Source organism: Aquarana catesbeiana, linkage group LG10 (genome assembly GCF_042186555.1).
Source record: "Aquarana catesbeiana isolate 2022-GZ linkage group LG10, ASM4218655v1, whole genome shotgun sequence".
In the NCBI taxonomy this organism is placed as follows: domain Eukaryota; kingdom Metazoa; phylum Chordata; class Amphibia; order Anura; family Ranidae; genus Aquarana; species Aquarana catesbeiana.
Genome location: NC_133333.1, coordinates 47,316,693 through 47,343,019, shown reverse-complemented (window position 1 = coordinate 47,343,019; position 26,327 = coordinate 47,316,693). Strand labels below are relative to the sequence as shown.

The 26,327-nt window shown below is 45.1% G+C and overlaps 1 protein-coding gene across 1 annotated transcript in view; it reads right to left on the bottom strand.

The window, feature by feature from the left end:
* Positions 1-12,757, bottom strand: part of APOC2 (apolipoprotein C2) — a 28,122-nt gene extending 15,365 nt beyond the window's left edge. The window contains exons 1-2 of the mRNA XM_073602139.1: positions 12,685-12,757; positions 2,992-3,076 (exon numbers count right to left, since the gene is read on the bottom strand). Coding sequence (XP_073458240.1) covers positions 2,992-3,046 — 55 coding nt within the window. The 5' untranslated portion in view covers positions 3,047-3,076; positions 12,685-12,757. The remainder of the gene's footprint in view (positions 1-2,991; positions 3,077-12,684) is intronic.
* Between the last annotated feature and the right edge of the window lie 13,570 nt (positions 12,758-26,327).

The window sequence follows — 26,327 nt, the reverse complement described above, 5'->3', positions numbered from 1 at the left end:
TCAATTTACATATTAATGATTAATGCCATTTGTCCGTGGCTATTTACATATCAATGTTACCTCTATTTACATATTATTGCAGGTTATTGACATATAAACACAGGGTCTGCAGGTGAGTCATCTGTACATGGCAATAGGACAGAGCTGAGCAGCATTAGTAACAGAGCTTCACACTGAGATATTGCGACACAGCACAGGACTAAAATGTCAAGGGACATAATAATTAAACAGGGATAATTGGCAAGTATGAGGCAGCTGTTTTGGGCCCCACAACAATGATGGGGCACAGGGCAGCTAACCCTTTTGCCCAGTTTTAAAAACGGTCCTGGCTGAAGTGTTGTGGAAGCCCAGGTTGCTTTGATAGCGGCCTTCAGCTTGTCTGCATTGTTGGGTCTGGTGTCTCTCATCTTCCTCTTGAGAATACCCCACAGATTCTCTATGGGGTTTAGGTCAGGTGAGTTTGCTGGTCAACCAAGCACAGTGATACCATGATCATTAAACCAGGTATTGGTACTTTTGGCAGTGTGGACAGGTGACAAGTCCTGCTGGAAAATTAAATCAGCATCTCCTTAAAGCTGGTCAGCAGAGGGAAGTATGAAGTGCTCTAGAATTTTCCACTAGAGGGCTGCCCTGACTTTGGACTTGATAAAACACAATGGACCAACACCAGATGATATGGCTCCCCAAATCATCACAGACTGTGAAAAATGTTGCATTTAATTTGGAAATCAAGGTTCCGGAGTCTGGAGGAAGAGTGGAGAGGCACGGAATCCAAGTTGCATGAGGTCCAGTGAAAAGTTTAAAAGTTTCCTCAATAATGATTCGGGGGGGCATGTCATCTGCTGGTGTTGGTTCATTGTGTTTTATCAAGTCCTAAGTCAGCGGATCCCTCTACTAGGAAATTCTAGAGCACTTCATGCTTCCCTCTGCCGACCAGCTTTATGAAGATGTTGATTTCATTTTCCAGCAGGACTATCAATGTGACTATCAATTATCACTGTGCTTGATTGGCCAGCAAACTTGCCTGACCTTAACCCCATAGAGAGTCTGTGGGGTATTGTCAGGAGAAAGATGAGAGACACCAGACCCAGCAATGCAGAGGAGCTAAAGGCCACTATCAAAGCAACCTGGGCTTCCATAACACCTCAGCAGTGCCACAGGCTGATCGCCTCCATGCCACGCCACATTGATGCATTAATTCATGCAAAAGGAGCCCTGACCAAGTATTGAGTGCATACTATACTGTACATGGACATACATTACAGTAAGCCAACATTTCTATGTTAAAAAATGTGGGGTTTTCCCTAGCATATTCATCAAAATTAAAAGAAAGAAATGCTTGAAATATATCACTCTGCGTGTAACACATCTATATAAAATATGAGTTTAACTTTTTTGAATTGAATTACTGAAATAATTTAACTTTTTGAGGATATTATAATTTTATGAGATGCACCTGTTTATACCATAGTTTGTGGCCTCTATAACTTTTACAGACTAAATAATATATACTGTTTTGGGTTATTTTCACCAGAGAATTTTAGCAGTATACAGTTTGGCCTAAAGTTATAAAGAAAGGTTATTTGTTTGCAAAATGTTATAACAGAAACTAAAAAAAAAAAAAAAAAACACATTTTCTGTCTTTTTTCATTTATTTACCAAAAAAAAAAAAAAAACAGTGGATGATTAATTACAACCAAAAGAAAGTTTTATTTGTGTGAAAAGTAAATATAAAAAATTCATATGGGTACAGTGTTGCATGGCCACGCAATTGTCATTCAAAGTGCAACAGCGCTGAAAGCTGAAAATTGGCCTGGGTAGGAAGGTGGTTAATGTGCCCAGTATTGAAGTGATTAAAATAAATTTTTCCATAATGCCTATAGCTACAGAGTTGAGAGCTTGTTTTAACCGCTTCAGCCCCAGAAGATTTTACCCCCTTCCTGACCAGAGCACTTTTTGCGATTCGACACTGCGTCGATTTAACTGACAATTGCACAGCCATACGACGTTACACCCAAACAAAATTGAAGTCCTTTTTTTCCCACAAATAGAGCTTTTTTTGGTTGTATTTGATCACCTCTGCGGTTTTTATTTTTTGCGCTATAAACAAAAAGAGAGCGACAAGTTTGAAAAAAAAGCAATATTTTTTACTTTTTGCTATAATAAATATCCCCCAAAAATATATAAAAAAACAAATTTTTTCCTCAGTTTAGGCCGATATGTATTCTTCTACATTTTTTTGGTAAAAAAAATCGCAATAAGTGTATATTGATTGGTTTGTACAAAAGTTATAGATTCTACAAAATAGGAGATAGTTTTATGGTATTTTTATTATAAATATATTTTTTACTAGTAATGGCGGCGATCCGCGATTTTTATCGTGACTGCGACAATATGGCGGACACATGGGACACTTTTGACACTATTTTGGGACCATTGTCATTTATACAGCGATCAGTGCTATAAAAATACACTGATTACTGTGTAAACGACACTGGCAGGGAGGGGGTTAAACACTAGGGGGCGATCAAGGGGTTAAGTGTATCCTAGGGAGTGATTCTAACTGTGAGGGGGATGAGCTACCTAGGACATGACAACGATCACTGCTCCCTATGTCACAAGGCAGAACGGGGAAATGCCTTGTTTACATGGGTATCTCTCCGTTCTGTGGCTCCGTGACATGATCGCCGGGACACCGGCGGACATCGAGTCCGCGGGTCCCACGGGCACAGTCACGCTGTACGCGGCGGGCGCGCACGCCTGCTAGCCCCGCCAATTAAAGGGGATGTACAGGTATGCCCAATTGCCCACCGCTGCCATTGTGCCGACGTATATCGGTGTGCAGCAGTCGGCAAGTGGTTAAAGTGCTTTTACTGCTTGTTCATTATACTCTAGTGTGCATAGTCTGTGCACCGGTTTGCATTAACTCCCTAATAACCATCTTATCCGAAAAGAGGGACAGCCTGGAGTAGTTATGGCAGAGGTACTGACCTGAGCTGAGGAGTACAACAAGTAAAGAAATCGCTACGACTTGTGTTAGCCTCATAGTTTTGAGTTAGGATGTCCACAGCAGGTCCTGTGAGAAAAGTTTAAAGCATTGTATGTTACAAATAAAAAAATGTACGTCAAAAACTTTTTCTGTTTTGAGTCTTACCCACCACACCACCACTCCCAGGTTTTATCAAAAATAAATGCTGTAGTTTTACATTTCATTTGTAGAAGTCTATCTGCTTGTGAGATTTGACATTGCAATTTAACCAAAAATATACACTCACCAGTTACACCTTTTCGATTGCTTGATAACATAAATTGCTAATCAGCCAATCACATGGCAGCAACTCAATGCATTTAGGCATCTAGACGTGGTGAAGATGACTTGCTGATGTTCAAACCGAGTATCAGAAAGGGGAAGAAAGAGGATTTAAGTGACTTCGATAGTGACATGGTTGTTGGTGCCAGACGGGCTGGTCTGAGTTTTTCAAAAACTGCTGATCTACTGGGATTTTCACGAACAACCATCTCTAGGATTTACAGAGAATGGTCCAAAAAAAGAGAAAATATCTAGTGAGCGGCAGTTGTGTGGACAAAAATGCCTTATTGATGTCTGAGGAGAATGGGCAGACTGGTTTAAGATGATAGAAAGGCAACAGTAACTTGAAGCAGATGGGCTACAACAGCAGAAGACCACACCGGGTACCACTCCTGTCAGCTAAGAACAGGAAACTGAGGCTATAATTCACACAGGCTCACCAAAATTGGACAATAGAATATTGGAAAAATGTTGCCTGGTCTGGAAAAATATCGATTTCAGCTGCGACATTCAGATGGTAGGGTCAGAATTTGGCATAAACAACATGAAAGCATGGATCCATCCTGCCTTGTATCAACGTTTCAGGCTGGTGGTGTAATGGCGTGGGGATATTTTCTTGGCACACTTTGAGCCCCTTAGTATGAATTGAGCATCATTTAAACACCACGGCCCACCAGAGTATTGTTGCTGACCATGTCCATCCCTTTATGACTACAGTGTACCCATCTTCTGATGGCTCCTTCCAGCAGGACAATGCACCATGTCACAAAGCTCAAATTATCTCAAACTGGTTTCTTAAACATGACAATGAGTTCAGTGTACTTCAATAGCCTCCATGGTCACCTGATCTCAATCCAATAGAGCACTTTTGGGATGTGGTGGAATGGGGGATTTGCATCATGGATGTGGAGCCAACAAATCTGCAGCAACTGTGTGATGCTATCATGTCATTATGGACCAAAATCTCTGAGGAATGTTTCCAACACCTTGTTGAATCTATACCATGAAGAATTAAGTTCTGAAGGCAAAAGAGGGTCCAACCCGGTGCTTGCAGGGTGTACCTAATAAAGTGGCTGTTGAGTGTAAAACATTCTATAATAGTCCTCTATAAGTCCATGAAACTCTGTAAAGAATATCAGAACTCTTCTGCTGGCTACAAAGGAGATGCAGGGGGTGAGGTGTTTTTGGGCTTACCATATACTAGATTTCCATCTTAAATTTTTAAAGTTCTAAAACTGACCTAAGACATTAAAAAAAGGACCTAATTTTGTCTTCTAGGCCACCTAGAAGTTCCTTCACATCCCTTTCTTGAGGTTTTAGAGCTTCCTGGAAGCTCCAAAGGAAAAGCAAGGCAAGGAGGATTCAGTATACATATGACAGATCAAAAATTGGAAGCCCAGCACCCTCCACACTTGTATCCCTCTAGGTATCTGCTTTTAACTCCTTAGGTCAGTTTTAAATCCATAAGGCAGATATACATTTAATAGGCCTACACTCAGGCAACCTTATCAATCAAACAGCGGAGAACACTTCAGTTGTACAGAACAGTATATGAGCATACCTCTTAACTTTTTGAGATGGGAACAAGAGTCACCTATTAGTAAAACTATGTAGGCATGGGATACACCCCCTGTCATGCCCCTTACAGGAGGATTATACAAAAAAAAAATTGGCCAAACCCATAAGTGCTTTTTTTTTTTTTTACCACTACTATTCCTTTTTGAAATTTACCAATGCAGAAATTTAGAATTTGGGTGAAAGGTTTAGAACTAGGAAGCACTTTTTGGAAGATAAAAAGCGCATTTTATATACAACAATATAGATCAGACCAAAATGAGGGACAAATGAAAGGGAAAGGGGGACTTTTTTCCAAATCAGGGACAGTCCCTCAAAATCAGTGACAGTTAAGCTACTTTCACACTGGGGCGGACGTCGGAGGTAAAGCGGTGCTATTTTTAGCGCCGCTTTACCGTCGTTTTAGCTGCGAAAAAGGGTTAAAACCGCCTGCAAAGTGCCGGTGCAGCAGGGCTTCCCCATTGTTTTCAATGGGCAGGGGCGCTTTAGGAGCAGTGTATACACCACTCCTACAGTGCTGCAAAGATGTGGTTTGCAGGACTTTTTTTACTGTCCTGCAAGTGCATCGCTCCAGTGTGAAAGTACTCGGGCTTTCACACTGGAGAGACAGGAGAGGTTCTTTACAGGCGCTATATTTAGTGCTGTAGAGCCTGTAAAGCACCTCAGTGTGAAAGTAGCCTTAAGAGCTATGTATGAGTGGTCCACTTTTTAATCCACTGTACAGTCTCTGTGGAACAGATCATCCTGTATTTTTGTTTTGAGACCCACCCTCTAAAAATACAATCAATTTAATCCAGGATTCATAAGCAAGGGTAAGTGTGCCTATCTTGATGGGCTCATGTGAGATAAAATACTGGATGGTGCCTAGGCACTCTTGATTTGTATTAGAGGTCTGCCTTGTGCTGAGTTGCATGGTCAGCATGTGTACCCCATTCATGCCTGGAAAGAGAGTGCTTGAGATACTTTTGTCTTGTGGCTCCTAGGGTTTTCCTGAGGCTATGAAAGCTGCTATCACTTGTCACTTAGAATGAGCTCACCTCTTTAGAGACAGGCTTGGCCTGGCAGTATTCAGCATCTGTGCTTCCATATAGCTGCTACAGGCCTTACAGTAGTAGGCCTTGCAGCTCACATTGGCACAAGCCCATTACCACAAGACATTCCTAATAGAGGTTAGGAAAAGAAAGAGTCTAGAAGGCCTTTTTTACTGCTTTACTAAAAAATCAGTCCATATATGCATGCTTATGGTCATCATGGTCCCAGATCATGGCACATTGCTTAGTTGCAAACAAAAGCATACCTTCCAACTTTTTGAGCTGAGAATGAGGGACACCTATCAGCAAAAGTATGCAGGCATAGGACACACCCCTTGCCACGCCCCCTTAATGGAGAATTGTACAAAAAAAGATTGGTTAAACCCACACGTGCTTTTTTTTACCACTACTATTCCTTTATATTGGCTTTTGGAATTTACAAATGTAGCAATTTAGAAATCAGATGAAAGGTTTAGCACTGGAAAATACTTTTTGATGGATAAAAAGTGCATTTTATATACAACTATATAGATCAGACCAAAATGAGGGACAAATGAGGAGGAATGAGGGACAGAGGGACATTGCTCCAAATCAGGACAGTCCCTCGAAATTAGGGACAGTTGGGAGCTATGCAAAAGCATTAGATAGGTAAGGGAAGAAAGAGAGAGAGAGTGATTGTCAACAAGCAGCTCATTCCCTTTGGGGATTTCCGGAGTCCCACATCCCATATGTGATATGGGTAATCCCATTGTCCTGTTCCTCTTCTTGCTTGCTTCTCCTCCCAGGTAAAGCTACAGAATATGGGTCTTGAAAGATGATATCTTTATCCACTTAAGCCCCGTACCATTTGGTTGCCCAAAGACCGCACTTTGTACGATTCAGCACTGCTGCACTTTTTGCGATTCGGCACTGCGTTGCTTTAACTGACAAGTGCGCGGTCATGCGACGTGGCTCCCAAACAAAATTTACGTCCTTTTTTTCCCCACAAATAGAGCTTTCTTTTGCTGATATTTAATCACCTCTGCGGTTTTTATTTTTTGCGCTATAAACAAAAAAATAGCGACAATTTTGAAAAAAACGCACTATTTTTTACTTTTTGCTATAATAAATATCCCCAAAAAATATATAAAAAAACATTTTTTCCCCCAGTTTAGGCCGATACGTATTCTTCTACATATTTTTGGTAAAAAAATCACAATAAGCGTTTATTGGTTTGCGTAAAAGTTATAGCGTCTACAAAATAGGGGATAGTTTTATGGCATTTTTATTAATTATTTTTTTTTACTAGTAATGGCGGCGATCAGCGTTTTTTATCGTGACTGCGACATTATGGCGGATAGATCGGACACTTTTGGAGCGATTTTGGGACCATTCACAATTTTACAGCGATCAGTGCAATTAAAAATGCATTGATTACTGTGTAAATGTGACTGGCAGTGAAGGGGTTAACCACTAGGTGGCGCTGTAGGGGTTAAGTGTGTCCTAGGGAGTGATTCTAACTGTGGGGGGAGGGGCTATGTGTGACACGACACTGATCACTGCTCCCGATTACAGGGAGCTGTGATCAGTGTCAGTGTCATTAGGCAGAACTGGGAAATGCTTGTTTACATCAGCATTTCCCCGTTCTTTCTCTCCGTGAGACGATCGTGGGTATCCCCGTGGACATCGAGTCTGCGGGACCCACGATCACACTCACGGAGAGAAAGAACGGGGAAATGCTGCACGGAGGTCGTGGCAGGTGCGCGCCGCAAACCGCTTCTTAAAGGGCAACGTACAGGTACATTAATCTGCCTGTATGTGCCCTACTGCCGACATATATCGGCGTGAGCCGGTTGGCAAGCGGTTAAAGTCTTGGTGCTCACACTGCTTCCTATGACTAAAGCTGGGCATAGATGAATTAACTCTCAGCCGGTTCAGCGGGGACCAGCTGAGATTTGATCTATCTATGAACAGGTTGGTTATACCCAAGTCGTTCCATCAATCGACTGGGATACCACCAGCCTATTGGATTTTTTTTTATATGTCATCACTGCCTGTGGTTATAGCTCACCACCAGCAAAACACAATAGCACTGTGGGAGGAATTCCATCAGTGTTGATGGGAGACTTTATTGAGGGGCACTGACTGGCAGCTATTGGGCACTGATTGGCACATCTGATGGGGGCTGTGCTGATTATCAGCACAGACCCCCCTCTGACAGGGAGAGCTTTCCCTGTCAGCGCGAACCGAGGAATGCCGTTTACCGGTTCACGCGATGATCAGCTGTGATTGGTCACAGCTGATCACGTGGTAAGAAGCCTCTGTCAGAGGCTCCTTACCATGATCGGAGATGCAGCGCGTCACAATGACACACCGCACCCGCGACCGACGTGCTGCGCACCCTCGCGTTCGCCGCGCCGCATGACCCTTGGGTGCGCGCCAGCATGTTATCCTGCTGGACTTCATATGACGCACAATCAGGATAACAGAACCACTTCCCGGCCATCATTCTGCTATAGGCTGGGCAGGAAGTGGTTAATGCAGTCCTCAATCCTTCCAGACCTTGTGTAACGCACTCTATCACAGTTTGTGCAAAACCATTTGTAATGGAAGCTTTTTATACTTTTTGTTTAAATGATTGTGCTGGGGTTTGTGTCTGTGAGACTCTTGCTTGTGGCACAGCAATCAAAGCATATTTTATAGGTACAAGGAAGCCCGGGCTTTGTTTAACCATGCACATTAAGCCCTTCCCACTGCTATGCATTCAGCCACACCCATTTTTGCTACACAGGTCACTTAATCCCTCAAGTGTCCCTCATTCTGAAGTTCAAAAATTGGGGGGTAGGAAGTTGTGCGAACAGGGATACCCATGGTTCAAATTTTGGAATTTGAACCCTGTATGGCAGCCTTAAAATGAAATGGTGGGACCTGTCGGACCTTGCAGTCAAGCTAAGCATGCAGAGACAGCAGCAGATATAAGGCAGAGACATGCTTTGAAGACGTATTTGGTCACTGTTCTTGAAGCCTTATGGAAATCCAAACCACCCAAATTAACACTGAAATTTTCTCATTCAATCCCTGAAATTGAATTCAAATTTAACTGCATCTGAAATTTGGGATCAACTCATCAATGAGTCTCTGCAACGTATTTTTGATAATATTTATCTACAAAGTGTTCAACCACCTCTATTGTTCAACCACAATGTCATTTACCTTTTTAGCGAGTCAAATGCTTGGGCAGTGGAATTGACTTTAAAGGTCAACTTCATTATAAAATAAGTATTGACCACAGGGCTGGGAATTTTGCACAGAACTCAGAAAATCTTATGGTACGCAACACTAGGATGCCACCATGTGCTAGAATTCACACAAAGCTAATATAATGCGTGAACCTGTTTACAAAATAGATGCCGCAGAGTTATTTTCCCATTTGATTTTGTCAGAAATATACTTTCTCTGCTGATTGCATCACCTTTGGGATCCTCGTTGGATAGCCTTCTCATTAAGTGATAACGATCGTTTAGAATACTAAGGTAAGGTTTTTCTATTACATCTGGTCAGTACAAAGTTCTTACCAGCTCATTATTCCATAGATTAACAGTGTTATCTCAGTTGTTCTGTTTATTGGGAACACAAGTGTCAAATGTTTACAGAGCAAATGATTAGGATGGATTCCAGAAAAATGATTACTCAGCTTTTTTAGATCAATACTGCAGGGCATGTTTTTATAACCTACCAAAGATTCCACCGTTTGCAAAAAAAATTATAATTGCGCATTATAGCCCCCTCTCCTCTTCTGGGAGAGTCTAATCACTGTAAAATTTGTTAACTGCGCATATAATGTTACGAAAAGGTATTGGTTAAAAGTAATGGTATGGGGACAGGGTCTCGTTAAAGGAGAAGTACAGCCAAAGCTCGCTTGCCTGTACTAATGTGGATCACAGGAGTGCAGTTCGTTCTGCACGCCTGTGACCAGGGGTGGACTGACCATTGAGCAACTCGGGCACTGCCCGAGGGCCCTGGGCCACTAGGGGGCCCCATCAGGGTTGCCAGCCTCAGTAAAACCAGGGACAGTATGTATAAATCTGTGTTTTTTTTGCATCTGTCTGTGTATACTGTGTGTACATGTATGTGTATACTGTGTGATTGTATACTGTGTGTGTGTGTGTGTATACTGTGTGGCCCCATAATCTCTGATTGCCTGGGGGCCCCATAATCTCCTATTGCCTGGGGGCCCCATGAGTTATCAGTCCGCCCCTGCCTGTGACCCATTTTCAGCAAACAGCAGGCTGAAGCCCGCTGTCAGCTGATGTCACAGAGCCAGTCCAAGCTCAGACAAGATCGTGACAATGAAGTCGGTATACGCCCACATGCCTGGACCAGCACTCGGCTCAGCCTCTCAGTGAGCCGCTGGGAGCCTTAGCTAGCTGCTCCTGCCCCCTCCACAGCCCAGCATGCCAGTCAGTGAGCGTGGGGGGGGGTTAGAGCAGAGAGCAGTGGATGACAGCCAGCAGCTCTCTGGTCAGGGAGCTGTGAGAACTGAGCGATTGGCGGTGTTAGAGCCAGCGGGGGACTGATGCTGCATCCACCTAGGTAAGTATGATTTAAAAAAGTGTTTTAGTTTGGCCCAAACCCCATTACTCCCATCCTTTAAATGCCTCCTAGTCCAGTGTACTGTCCCATAAACTGGTAAAGTTGGGGTGGGTCCCCTGAGTGAAAGTGAAAAGCTATTTCACCCATTATCCTCCTTGATGGATATGCCCAGCTATTCTCAACCTGTAGGGACAACTACCATCATAACTGTAGGAAGCACAGTGGCTTAGGTAGATCATACATTTTACTTTTTTTTTCTTCCAACCAGCTGGTTGAACAAAAAAAAAGAAAAGACTAAATTCCCCTATTCACATGAATGGGGAAAACACTCCTGCTGTGCTATTGTGTTCTAACAGCGGGAAGGTTTGTGAGAACACAATGATCAGCGTTGCCAACTATAGCTGGCGGCACTAATTGTTCCTGAAAAACCCGACAGGCTGGTTGTACACAAGTCGATCACTAGATCAACTTGTGTACAACTATGGTGCCCGTACATTGATTGAAATCCGTCCAGTCCCTGCTGAACCAGCTGCATTTCAATCCCTGTTTGGCCAGCTTTAATGGTTAGCAGCACTAGGGTTATTGGTTTGAATCCTAACCAGGAAACTACCTTTATGGAGTTTGTATGTTCTCCTTGGGCTTGTGTGGTTTCCCCTGGGTATTCCAGTTTCCTACCACACTCCAAATACATAATGGCAGGTTATTTGGCTTCTGTCTAAATTGGCCCTAGTATGTGGTATTAAGGACCATAGAGTCTAAGCTCATTGAGGGCAGGGACTGATGTGAATACATAAAATGTTGCATTAATTGTTGGTGCTATGTAGATACTTATAAATAAACCAATAAAACTACACAAAAATAAAAGAACGGTAGAACATTGCACCCTGTTTAAACTCCCTTTGGCCTTTGTTCTAGGCATGCCCTGTACATACGACTGGTTTTCCCGTCGGAATAAACTCTGAAGGTTTTTCCGATAGAGTTCCGACGGAATTTCGCTGAATCTGTCTTGCGTACACACGATCACACCAAAGTCTGACCGTCAAGAACGCGGTGACGTACAACACGTACGACGGGACTAGAAAAAGGAAGTTCAATAGCCAGTAGCCAATAGCTTCCGTCTCGTACTTCCTTCAGAGCATGCATCGTTTTTGGTATGTCGGAACAGCATACAGACAAGCGGGTTTCCCGATAGGAATCTTTATTTAAACATGCGGTTAGGGTGGCAAAAACACGCAGTTAAGTAGCATTTTTGTCACCCACCAACTGCTCCCCCTGTAAGCTGCAATAGCGCACAGGAGTATTTACATGCTGCGGTCACAATGCTTCACACCTGCGGCAAAGTTTACCTGACATGTAGTGGTCAGGGGGCAAATACGAAAGTCCTGCAAATTCCCCACAATGCACGTGGTTGTGCCATGTTGGGTGGGAAAAATGGGGTGAAAACAAGCGGTGAGGAGGAGTCACATGGCTTTCTCAACCGCCTGTCTGTAGTCTCTGAAGTGTGATCTGAACGCAAATTGGGCTTCAGAGGAAAGGAAGATTGAGACACACGTCTAAATCTACCCTTAGAAATTTAGAATGTTGTTAATATTGTATATAGTGTGTGTTGGTATGAGTGAGAGAGATGCAGTACCTGTCCTGGAAAATGAATGCATAGCATTATTAGACCAATATGGCCACAACTATGGAAACCGTATTAAATTAAAGGGCTACCATTACTAACCTCAATTATTAGATGCCGGATTGCTTTTGGCTTCAATACAAGTCACAAACCAGGAAAAATTGTGAAGAGTAAGGTTAGAATTCCTGATCTGTTTACTTTCAGCTGGGTAAGTGGCTTAGAAAATACTGAAGCGACTGAATCAGCATAACAGCCAGAAAACTATCATTTTCAGTAGGAGAGGTTAGCAATGGTTGCTCCAATATTCTCTCTTATAATTTTCTTTAAAAGCCCTACACCTCCCATAAGTGGTCCCATTTACGGTACGGTCTCACTATATAGAGATATAGAAAAATGTGGTCTCTGGTTAAACCTTAATCAGTCAATTGTTCAGATATAGGCAGCACATAAGCATAACTCAAATACGAAAATATATAATCCAGTGTATAAATGTTGCTATTATTTGATTCATCTAGTGCTTTACAAATGCTGTGCAATAGCTCTGGTCTCCCCAGTCTCTATTCTTCCATCCTTACCTTGTCGGTGTTCTCGATGGCTGACTGGGCTCCAGGGTCACTTAATTTTATACTCTTCCTGATGTGTTGTCAGGGCAGAAGTCCATGCAAACAGTGAGCTCAGTGTTCAGAGGTCAGAAGAGTGGGACCTGAATCTGCTAGAACGTGTAGCCTCTGTTTATTGTGTACCTTGTAGATGCTGCACTAGGTGTGCCCTGTGTAGCGTATAGATCATTTTAGACTAAGAGGAACCATAAAGGTATCACTACGTTACAGAAACCCCGTCACCAGACCATTCATTCAACATAAATCTTTCCATTAAATTATATGTGCAAGCAATGCAATGTATGCATGTTATTTACCTGTTAAAGTCTCCCATGTGAAGACAGCCAAAAGCCCTGAAACTACTGGGTGCTGCCATCTTGGATGTGATATCAGTAGCCAGGGCTGCCGATAAGGCGGTACTGGCAGTCCACCCATACCCGGCCCCATTGGGTTAGCAGGGAGGCCTGGCAGAGGCTGTCTCTAACTCTCCCCTCTTAGCCCAGGTTCACATCTATGTGGCTCTGCGACCATGTTTTTCTCAGGCACTGCAGCCTGCCCATTTAAATGGGCTGCCATGCTTTCAGAAACGCAGGGCAAAGGTCCCTGCACCATTTCTGGAATAGCAGCCCACACAGGAACCTGTGCAATGCAATTCCCAATGTGGGTGCGATTTCCAGTGTGTGCAGAATTGCAATAGGATTAATGGCATCCGCATGCATCCAGCGGGTGGCTATTGCTGTCAATACAAGTGCGGACCCGCAGCAGGAACCACCCACACCGATGTGAACCTAGCTTTAGATTGTTCCCTGGGGCTCTTCAATATCTCCTCCAAGTGCCCTGTGCAAACACTATTGGGACCAGAAGCCAAGGGGCACTTAACAGCTTCTTCCACAGCAGCTGGAGGTGGCAGGTGCTGCCTCCTTGCAAAGGTGGTTGCTTGAGTTTGCTTGATCCAGCAGCTGAAGATAGGGCAGAAGAAGGAGCAGAGATAGCAGCTCTGTAGCTCTTCCATCTACGGGCCTGAGGTAAGTGACTGACTGCCCTGACATAACATAATGCCCACTGAGTGCCTACCTCTACATACTGCTTACTGACTGCCCTGCCACTACATACTACTCACTGACTGTCCACCACTACATACTGCCCTACCCTGCCACTACATACTACTCATTGACTGCCCTGCCACTAGATACTGCTCACTAATCACATTACCCCTACATACTGCTGACTGACTGCCTACCATTATATACTGCTCTACCCTGCCACTACATACTACTTATTGACTGCCTTGCCACTATATACTGCTTACTGACTGCTACTTTTTGAGTGCCCTGCAGAGGCGTAACTAGAATCTTCAGGGCCCCGGTGCAAGAAACCATGAAGGGCTCCCACCAGTGGCATTGCTAGGTCTACAAAAGATCTCGGGCTAGAGCCAATAGCAGCTAAGTAAGGAAAGTCATACACTTTGGCGGGCATACACATATATATAATATATATGTATATGTGTGTGTATATATATATATATTTTTTTTTTTTTTACATATCTGAATGCGGATTCCCCACTTACATCAGGGTCCCCAGGGATCCACCACCTACATCAGGGTCCCCAGAGAGCCTCCCTCCTTACATAAGGGTCCCCCCAATTACATCAGGGTACCCAGAGAGCCCCACTTACATCAGGGTTCCCAGGGAGCCCCCCCTTACATCAGGGTCCCCAGAGAGCCCCCCCTTACATCAGGGTCCCCAGAGAGCCTCGCTTTACATCAGGGTTCTTAGAGAGCCTCCCCCTATATTATGGTCCAAAGAGAATCCCCCTTACATCAGGGTCCCCAGGGAGCCCTCCTTACATTAGGGTCCCCAGAGAGCCCCCCCTACATTAGGGTCCCTAGAGAGCCTCCCCTTACATCAGGGTCCCAAGTGAGCCTCCCTACTTATATTAGGGTCCTCAGAGCCCCCCTCATTACATCAGGGTCCCCAGAGAGCTTCCCTTAACTTCAAGGTCCCCAGAGAGCCCCTCCTTACATCAGGGTCCCCAGAGAGCCTCCCCCTACATTAGGGTCCCTAGAAAGCTTACCCTTACATCAGGGTCCCCAGAGAGCCTCCCCCTACATTAGGGTCCCTAGAAAGCTTACCCTTACATAAGGGACCCCAGAGAGCCACCCCCTACATTAGGGTCCCCAGAGATCCTCCCCTTACATCAGGGTCCCCAGAGAGCCTCCCCTTACATCAGGGTCCCCAGAGAGCCTCCCCCTTACATCAGTGTCCCCAGGGAGCCTCCCCCTTACATCAGTGTCCCCAGGGAGCCCTCCTTACATCAGGGTCCCTAGAGAGCCTCCCCTTATATCAGGTTCCCCAAAGAGCCTCCCCCTATTTTAGGGTCCCCAGAGAGACTCCCTCCTTACATCAGGGTTCCCAGGGCCCCCCCCTTACATCAGGGTCCCCAGAGAGCCCCACTTACATCAGGGTCCCCAGAGAGCCCCCCCATACATCAGGGTCCCCAGAGAGCCCCCTTACATCAGGGTCCCCAGGGAGCCCCTCTTACATCAGGGTCCCCAGAGAGCCCCCTCCTTACATCAGGGTCCCCAGAGAGCCTCTCTTACATCAGGGTCCCCAAAAAGACCCTCCTTACATCAGGGTCCCCAGAGAGCCTCCCCTTACATCAGGGTCCCCCGAGAGCCCCCTCCTTACATCAGGGTCCGCAGAGAGCCCCCCCATACATCAGGGTCCCCAGAGAGCCCCCCCATACATCAGGGTCCCCAGAGAGCCCCCCCATACATCAGGGTCCCCAGAGAGCCCCCCCATACGTCAGGGTCCCCAGAGAGCCCCCCCATACGTCAGGGTCCCCAGAGAGCCCCCTCCTTACGTCAGGGTCCCCAGAGAGCCCCCTCCTTATGTCAGGGTCCCCAGAGAGCCCCCCTCCTTACGTCAGGGTCCCCAGAGAGCCCCCCTCCTTACGTCAGGGTCCCCAGAGAGCCCTCTCCTTACGTCAGGGTCCCCAGAGAGCCTCCCCTTACATTAGGGTCCCCAGAGAGCCTCCCTCCTTACATCAGGGTCCCCAGAGAGCCCCCCCCATATATCAGGGTCCCCAGAGAGCCTCCTCTTACATCAGGGTCCCCAGAGAGCCCCCCCATACATCAGGGTCCCCAGACAGCCCCCCCCCTTACATCAGGGTCCCCAGAGAGCCCCTCCTTACATCAGGGTCCCCAGAGAGCGTCCCCATACATCAGGGTCCCCAGAGAGCGTCCCCATACATCAGGGTCCCCAGAGAGCGTCCCCATACATCAGGGTCCCCAGAGAGCCCCCCCATACATCAGGGTCCCTAGAGAGCCTCCCCTTACATCAGGGTCCCCGGAGAGCCCCTCCTTACATCAGGGTCCCCAGACAGCCCCCTCCTTACGTCAGGGCCCCAAGAGAGCCCCTCCTTAAGTCAGGGTCCCCAGACAGCCTCCTCCTTATGTCAGGGTCCCCAGAAAACCCCTTCTTACATCAGGGTCCCCAGAGAGCCCCCCCCCACATCAGGGTCCCCAGACTGCTGACCCCCCCCCCTCCTCCAAGAGGTTCCCCATGTACCTGGCTGGTGGAGGTGGGAGGCGGCGATCAGCAGCTGTATGGTGGCCACAGGCAGGGAATCTCCATGTGGCTTGTAGTTCTTCTCCTGAGTGTATACAGTGGAGAGGGGAGGGGCCTCTAACCCAGGCATGTATCAGCAGCAGTGTACAAGCAGAGCCGACTCACTGAAAGTGAAACTGATACCTGCTCGGGTCAGAGGCCCCTCCCCTCTTCTCTCCACTGTATACACTGACACTGGGAAGAACTACAAGCTGCAGGGAGATCCCACCGCCCACAGGAACAATAGAGCTGCCGATCGCTGCCTCCCACCTCCCCCCACTGCATTCCAAACGGCAAGCCAAAGGTGCAGGGGGAGATGCCGGGTCTTGGGCCCCCCCCCACAGCGGCAGAATGGCAGGGCCCAGTCGCAAGTGCGACTGCAGCGACCCCCTATAGTTCCGCCACTGCTGCCCTGCCACTACATACTGCTCACTGGTCACCCTACCACTACATACTGCTCACTGGTCACCCTAAGACTACATTCTGCTCACTGACTGCCTAATATTATAAACTGCTCTACCCTGCCACCAGTGGCATTGGGAAGGGGATAAGCGGGGCTATAGCCCCGAGTATGCCCCCAAAAAGCCCCGGGTCTCGTATTGTTTATTCAGAATTATTATCCCCGAGTCCCAAGGCCTGGGGTTGGCTGGGAACTCGGGGGCTATACCAGGCCAGACAAGCCGCCTGCCCTGGTGCCACTTTGCAGGGCCGATCCTGGGGGGTGCACAAGCTGCCTCTGAAGGGAAGGGGGGGGGGACCCCGCTGGATTACACAGAGCGGGGATTTTCCGCTTACCCGACATGGCAAAGTCCCACCTCCTGGACTGGCTCCTATGATAACCATCACACTGGTCCAATGCTGGGATGTGTGATGTCCATCATAGGAGCCGATCCAGGAGGCAGGACTTAGTGTGACACTGCGGCCACACCGGGTAAGCAGGAGATCCCCGCTCTGTGTAAACCGGTGGCTCTCCTCTCCCAATGCACTGGCAAGGCTGCATTGATGGGCACTGGGGAGGCTTAGCTGATGGGCACTGATCAGGCTGCATTGATGGGCACAGGTAAGGCTACATTGATGAGCACTGATCAGGCTGTATTGATGGGCACTGATCAGTCTGAAGTGATGGGCACTGATCAGGCTACATTGATGAGCACAGTTAAGGCTGAGCTGATGAGCACTGATCAGACTACATTGATGAGCACAGGTAAGGCTGAGCTGATGGGCACTGATCAGGCTGCATTGATGGGCATTGGTGAGGCTGTGCTGATGGGTACTGATGAAGCTGCATTGATGGGCACTGGTGAGGCTGCATTGATGGCCACAGGTAAGGCTGCACTGATGGACACTGATGAGGCTGCATTGATGGCCACAGGTAAGGCTGCACTGATGAGGCTGCATTGCTTGGGCACTGGTGAAGCTGCATTGAAGGGCACTGGTGAGGCAGCATTGATGGGCACTGGTAAGCCAGGCAGCAACCAGCAAGTGAGCCTACCCCCCCCCCCATGATGTCGGACTTGGGCTGGACTTACTTGGGATGTGGGAGGGGTTGTCAAATTTGCCTTCGGGCTTAAGCCCCTCGTCTTTTTCCCACCTAGCAACACCCCTGCCACTAAATACTACTTATTGACTGTCCTGCCACTATATACTGCTCACTGACTGCCTACCATTATATACCCTGCCAACGCATGCTACTCAATGACTGTCCTGCCACTACATGCTGCTCACCAGCCACCCAGTGTACCCATCTTCTGATGACTATTTCCAGCATGATAATGCACCATGTCACAAAGCTCAGATCATCTCACCACTGGTTTCCTGAACATGACAATGAGGTCACTGTACTCCAATGGCCTCCACAGTCACCAGATCTCAATCCAATAGATCATCTTTGGCATGTGGTGGAACGGGAGATTTGCATCATGAATGTGCAGCCAACGAATCTGCAGCAACTTCTAAAACCGTGACTTTGAAGGATGCTTATCAATAGTTTGCCTTTTCAACTTTAGCTTAAGAAAAATCACAGATCTGGGTTTGAGTTAAACTGGCCATAGATGGACTGAAATGTAATCCACCTTTGGCCATCCCCTCTAACGACTGAGCTCTGTTGAATGGGAGGCACATTTCAAGTGAATAAAAATCATTTATGGCAAAGAAAAAACACTACGTAAAGATTTAAAATACTTTTCTGGGCTTTTACCTGCAATGTTTTATGTCAAATATCTTTTTGCTTAAAAGTTTTAAAGAGTAAAAGAAGTGTAAAAACAAACATAAAATGTCATACATCAAGATAACATGTATTACAGCGTATAGAAAGGGTCATATGTCAGCTTATCAGTTCCCAGCAGTGCAGCTTCATTAGTGGGGCTTGTTGTCAATGCCCATCAGTGCTACCTCATCAGTGCCTGGCAGTGCAGTCTCATCAGTGCAAATCATTGTAGTCTCAGCAGTGTACATCAGTGCAACTTCATCAGTGCCCATTAGTGCAGTCTCATTAGTGCACAAATGTTGGAAGAAAAATGACTTATTTGCAAAATTGTATAACAGAAACTATAAAACCTTTTGTTCAAAATTGTTTGGCTTTTTTCGTTTATTTAACAAAAATAAAATTGTTATTTTCTACCAAAGAAATGTAGCAGAATACATTTTGGCCTAAGTCTATGAAGAAAGATTATTTATTTGCACATTTTTTAAATAGAAAATAAGAAAAAAAAGTTTTGTTTTTTTTCTGCATTCTTTTACTTATATAGCAACAAATTAGAAAGGGTCATATGCATCATATAGGCAATAAACTGATGATAAGCCCATGGTGAGAACGCAAGCTTATAATTAAAAGGGAATAGAAAAGAAGGGGGCGGTAGTAAAAAAAAAAAAAAAAAAAAGAGGGAGAAGGAACTCTTAAAAAGCATTTGAGATTACCAGAGAATTCAGTGTTCTTGGTTAATAGGTTACAAAGCGAAGTCTAGATAGGCCTCCAGCCAAGTGTTAGCATATCATTGAGGATAATGAACACAATGCTTACATCGGAATTATGTCTAGCTGTAAGGTAGCAAGAGTAAAGAAACCTATAACATAGACGAGGTTCTAAACTTATATGAGCCTCTATGAGCTCCCCAACAGGTTCACATAGCATGGGTCTTTTCCGGGTCATTACTATCCCCAGCTATTGGGGTCTCATTGCTGTTATCAAGTATCTTAGCCCACTCCAAAACATGCAGAGAGGAAATAGATTTCCAATGTTGGGAGATAAATACAGGAGTGGCTAGAAGGCAAGGCTTCGAGATACCTATTTTAGTTTTGGAAATTAATCCAGAAATCATCGATCGGAGGGCTACCACTGGGGAAGATGTCAGAGAAGCACGTAGTCTAAGAAGAGGTAAATACAGCTTGCCAAAATATGGAGAATGATCAAGTGTCATTTAAAGATAAGAGCCATCTGCCTCCATCATAGGCGTGCACAGCCTATTGCATTAGGATGTGCACCCCAAAGCTCAAACACACATGCATGTGTGTGTATATATTTATGTATACACATTATATTGTCAACAGTATTGAGACACCTGCCTTTACACGCACACAAAATTTAATGACATCCCAGTCTTAGTCCGTAGAGTTCAATATTGCGTTGGCCCACCCATTGCAGCTATAACAGCTTCAGCTCTTCTGGGAAGGCTGTCCACAAGGTTTAGGAGTGTGTCTATGGGAATGTTTGACCATTCTTCCAGAAGCGCATTTGTGAGGTCAGGCACTGATGTTGGACGAGAAGGCCTGGCTCACAGTCTCTGCTCTAATTCATCCCAAAGGTGTTCTATCAGGTTGAGGTCAGGACTCTGTGCAGGCCAGTCATGTTCCTTCACCCCAAATACACTCATCTATGTCTTTATGGACCTTGCTATGTGCACTGGTCCAAATCATTTGGTGGAGGGGGGATTATGGTATGGGGTTGTTTTTCAGAGGTTGGACTTGGCCCCTGAGTTCCAGTGAAGGGAACTGTTAGGGTCGGTTCACACATGGGCAACACGACTTTAGCGCGACTTTGTACCGCGACTTCAACGCGGCTTCAGCGCGACTTTAGCGCGACTTCAGCGCGACTTCGGCAAATTACGAGGCGACTTGAAGTCGCCTCCATGACAGGCGACTTCGCCTGTGGCCAATCACCTCTCTGGGAGGGAGGGGGGAGGGAGGGGTTTTCTCTGCAAAGTCGCTTGAGAGATCCGACTTGCAGGCGACTTACATTGAGTTGAATGGGTACAAGTCGCCTACAAGTCGGATAGAAGTAGTACAGGAACCTTTTTTGAAGTCGGAGCGACTTCAGTAGTGTCAGTTAAGACGGTTCAATTCACTACAATTGTAATCTAAATGCAAAGCGACTTGGGGCGACTTGGGGCGACTTGAGGGCGTACAAGTCGGATCCCAAGTCGCCCCAGTGTGAACCGAGCCTTAAGGTGTCAGCATACCAAGACATTTTGGACAATTTAATGCTCCCAACTTTGTGGTAACAGTTTGGGGATGAGCCCTTCCTGTTCCAACATGACTGCGCACCAGTGAACAAAGCAAGGTCCATAAAGATATGGACTTAGCAGGGGTGGTGGAAAATGAACTTCAAGTGCAATAATTCACATTATAATAGTAACTAAAATATATAAAATTAAGTGTAACAATCTACAAAATAAAAATTCCAAAGCGTTATAATGGTGTGAACCTCCCAACTAAAAAGTTTTTGCACTTGAAGTTACTTTGTATTGCAATTATCTATAGGAGGGGTTTCCACCATCCCTGCTAAGTTTTATTTGTTATGTCTTGTTTTCAGTTTGATGTGTATTATATGTGAAGTTGCGTATCACAGAGACCGGTATTGTGGTAATATTGAAGTTTATTGAGATTTCCATACATTAGAGGGTTTCACCATTATTGTTTAGTTATTGATTAGTAATTTAGTGATTTTTTATTTTTACCTCCAGTAGTTTATTGTAAATAGTAGTGTGGTACTACCTATTGTACTAAAGATTGGCACGTGGCATTAATAAACATCAACAAACTGATTGGTGGCACTGTTAGGCAGCAATGATTGGCTCTGATTGGCACCGATAGACAGCACTGATGGGCACTGATTGGCAGCACTGATAGGCCGCGCTGATAGGTGGCACTGATTGGCACTGATGGGCCCCAATTCACACTGATTGGTGACACTGATGGGCACTGATAGGCAACACTGATGGGCACTGATAGGCAGCACTGATTGGCACTGATAGGCTGCATTGATTGGCAGCACTGATTGGCAGCACTGATGGGCACTGATAGGTGGCACTGATTGGCACTGATAGGCAGCACTGATGGGCCCTGATTTGTACTGATAGGCAGCACTGGTACTGATAGGTGGCACTGATGGGCAGTGTTCTACGTTTTTTAAATAAACCAATTTACAACGGTTTTACACTATGTGGAGGCCCTTTTTTCTTTTATGAATGGTGGAACTCATGATCAGTTTTGGTGACAAAATACACTGTGTAACCGCTCTCCAGTGATGGTCCTTCAACTTACAGTTCTATCTTCATGTTTGTTTGACTCTTTGCCGCTGGCATTAGAGTCCACATCTTCTGGTAAGAGTATTTACCCCCCCTGGGTGGTGGATGCACAATCCTGGGTGACTCCTTTTTTTTCTATTCTCTTTTTTTTTCTTTTCTCACTGAACAAACTTCCATCTTCAGTCTTCTGTTTTATTTGAACTAATGTGGATAGTGGTCCATTCCTACCCATATTCAACAGATCCACAATTTCAGCCTGCTTCTACTTTTAAACTGCTTGAATATATAGTGGCTGTTTGCACCTGTGGCATTTTTTTTTTCCAGGTTGAACATTCACTAAGGTCATATGATTGTCCTAGCACTTTGCACTTTATCATTGGTATATGCCAAAACTACCAGTCACATAGTTTATACCATTAATATGTACTTGTTTTGCACATTTGCTTGTTATACATTTGTAATTGTATATATGCACTATTGATCAATTTTGTTGGTTTCACACTTGCAACATGGTTTATTTTCAGCGCTGCACTTTTTAATGTTATCACTTTCACAATTTGTCAGATTGTAGTGCCAGCAGCTATTATATCATAGATAGTAGTGCAATAATTCTCCTATTTATTCACTAATAGGCAGCACTGATGGACTCTGATTGGCAGCACTCATGGACACTGACAGGGTATAGGGGGAATTTCACATGCAGCAGATAGTGAGGCTTGCCAGAGCCACTCAGTGTGTAACACTGCTAGGTAATGTAACTACTTGCAGGGAGACCAGCTGTCAAAACTTGGGGATGTGCGGGACTGAACAGCTATTAAACACCAGCCAATGATTGGGCTGCTTTAAAAGGGGGTGGAGCCACATAAATGTAACAGCCCATCTATTGGCTGGTGTTTGATAGCTGTTCGGTCCCCCCACTCCCGACATCACCGCTGGGTTGTGACAGCTGGTCTTTCTCCCTGGAAGCAGTTACATTACCTGACAGTTTCACACACTGAGCTGCTCTTACATGCCTCACTATCTGCTCAATGTAAAACAGTTTCACATTCAGCGCGGGAGACAGCACGGTGATTAGGGTGTGCCCAGGCACATCCGGTAGACCCCGCGCGCATGCCTATGGCCTCCATGCACCTTCAAAAAGTCCTCAGAGATGAGGGGAACATGGGATTCAGGTCAATGGGAGCTCTATACCACACCGATTATGATCTTATAGCTCTTTCCCAGAAAATATTAAGACATAGGCAATTAATACTAAATGTAACCCCAATCGATGCATAATCTGGACTACAGTTGCACAGACCATGCTGCCACCAACTGTATCAAACATCTGCAGCCATTCAGTTTTTCTTTGTCTTTTTGAGCCCGCGGTGCATAAAAACCACACGCCAAAAGTGAACCAAAAAAAAAATGTATATAAGGTATATAAATGTATAGATGTACCTACGGTGTCCATTGGTCCCATACTGAAGAGGAAGTGCCTTTCTTTGACCAGATTATTGATGTGGGTAAGACGCACTCAGGTTTACCTACCTAAAAGGCTTGGTGGACCCCGCATCTCATAATCAGTCAAAGTCGACCTATGAGCACTAGGTGGGGGGCCTGCCAAAGAGCAGGGAAGGAAGGAACCCGATGGCCATCGTTATTAGAACCCGTAGAGAGAAAAAGAAAGGCCATTTACGGGACCCGGGGCCCCGTTCAGGGGCTGGGACACCATTCACACTTCCACACCCTGGTTCAGAGGGACCTAATTATGAGTCTCCAATGCCAGATTTGGACCTCTGCGTAATGGCCAGTACTGGAGGGTTTGCCAAAAAGGGCCGTACCATTTTCTTAGACAGAACCTTCCATAGTATACTGATAAAGGGCCAGTCAATGGTCTGCTTGGTTACTACCAAGTAAATATGTTACTTTGCACCTGCTCATATACTTGTTGAAGTGTTTATTACCATTCTCCATTCTTTGATTGTTGAATTATTGTGAATTGTTGCAATAAATAACTATCCTTTAGCCCTGGTGAGTTGGGGAGCATACACTTCATTCATCAATTGAAAAAGATGTATTCAAACCTGTAATGTTTTAAGTTGGTGATGTGGTTCTCTTTAAAAAAGATGATTTTTTTTGTCATCACTTACATTAGAAACCCAAAGAGTAAAAACAGTAAATTCCTAATTTTGCAATAGCGGATGAATACATGCAAACCATTTCAGTATATCCACAATTACTGATTTGTATCACAGACAATGGGGTTTATTAACTATAACTGGAAAGTGCAAAATCTGGTGCAGCTGTGCATAAAAACCAATCAGCCTCCAGGTTTTTTTGTCAAAGCTTAAAGGATAAGTTCACCTTTACAAAAACAATTATAAATACACATCTTTTTGCAGGTAAAAACTGTGCATTTATTATTTGTTTGTTGTTGGGAGCCTGAAAAGCATTGCAGACTCTGCAAGTAAGCTGTTTGGCCATACGTTATACGACCAAGCAGTTACACACTAGCAGGAAGCATCCATAAACTACCACAGTGCTCAACACCGCCGTGGTAGTTCATTGAGAACTACAAGCCGACACCCGCAATGGCCGTTGGACCTTGTAGTTTTCTGATTCACAGAATACTGTAAATGGATGACGCGGTCGGGCGATCTTTTACAGATTGTGACAACTAGCAGGAGAGAGAAGACCCCCCGCTAGCTGTCAGACTGGGGGTTCAGGGGCTGGTGCATCTGTAACATGTACATTTTACACCCTGTAGGAGGTTTATAAGCCCCAAAAGATAGGAAACTGGTGTCAACAGAGGCGCCCAAATGTGAAGCTGAGAAATGGCTAAAGCACCGTACATCGCGTTTTGTGGCACTACACTGGCCACTTCCTCAGGATGGTGCATAAAACACTGCTCCAAGAGTCCCAAAGAAGAGGCCTCAACAGCTCAGTCCTATCGGTTACAGATAGCACACAGTTCCCACACAGGTGTTTACTACTCCATTTTCTGAGCTTCACCTTCACATTCGGGCACCACTGCTGACATCAATCTCCTATCCTTTGGGGCTCATTAACCTCTTACTGGGAACAAATTGGAATCCTGAGACAGCAGAGCATAGGATCGTCCAGATCACCCCACCGACCTATGAGAGCGGCCTTACTCTATGCAAGGATAGTTATATTCCATTCAGGCTTACATGCCTAGTTGTCTAATTCCCCATTGGGGAGCACAGCAACCTCCCAGATGTGAGTACACCATTGCAACTTACCTTTTCATCATATATTTTATTCAATTATCTGTCAAACTACTACACCATAAGGAACACATCTGCGGCCTCTGTCTCTTTTTCTCCATATCTTTGGAAGTACCACAGTTATGTTACACCCTAAATATGTGTGTAACATACAAAAGGTGAACTTATCCTTTAACCACTTCAATACAGGGCATTTGCACCTCCTTCCTGCCCAAGCCAAATTTCAGTTTTCAGCGCTGCTGCAATTTGAATGACAATTGCGCGGTCATGCAACACTGTACCCAAATTAAATTTTCATCATTTTTTTCCCCCACAAATAGAGCTTTCTTTTGGTGGTATTTGATCACCTCTGCGGTTTTTATTTTTTGCGCTATAAACAAAAGAAGAGTGACAAGTTTGAAAAAAACAGAATATTTTTGACTTTTTGCTATAATAAATATCCCAATTTTTTTAAAAAGCTAATTTTTTCCTCAGTTTAGACCAATATGTATTCTTCTACATATTTTTGGTAAAAAAAAATTGCAAGAAGCGTATATTGATTGGTTTGCGCAAAAGTTATAGCATCTACAAAATAGGGGAAAGGTTTATGCCATTTTAATTATTTTTTTTTTTTTTTTACTAGTAATGGCAGCGATCTGTGATTTTTATCATGACTGTGACATTGCGGCAGACATATCGGACACTTTTGACACTATTTTGGGACCATTCACATTTATACAGCGATCAGTGCTATACAAATGCATTGATTACTGTGTAAATGTCACTGGCAGGGAAGGGGTTAACACTAGGGGGCGATTATGGGGTTAATTGTGTTATCTAGGGAATGATTCTAACTGTAGGGGGAGGGGACTTACAAGGGGAGGAGACCGATCAGTGTTCCTCTGTACTGGGAACACAGATCGGTCTCCTCTCACCTGAAATGACGTCTGTTAACGAGCAATCGCGGGTGCCCGGCGGCCACGCGCATCGTGCGCCCCTCAGACGGCCAGGAAGCCCAGGACATCATATGACACCCGCCCAGGATGGGAGATCCCTCCTGCAGACATCATATGACTATGGCTGGGATGGGAAGTGGTTAATTGAACAAGTTGAAGTTAGAAGCTGATTGGCTACCATGCACAGCGGCACCAGATTCTGAGCGCTTTCGTTTTAGTAAATCAACCCCACTGCCTCAAGCTGGACATATAAAAGACTGATGTTTTGAATTCACTTTCTATTGAAATGGCAAAGCACTCAAAAACATACAATAATAGTTTTA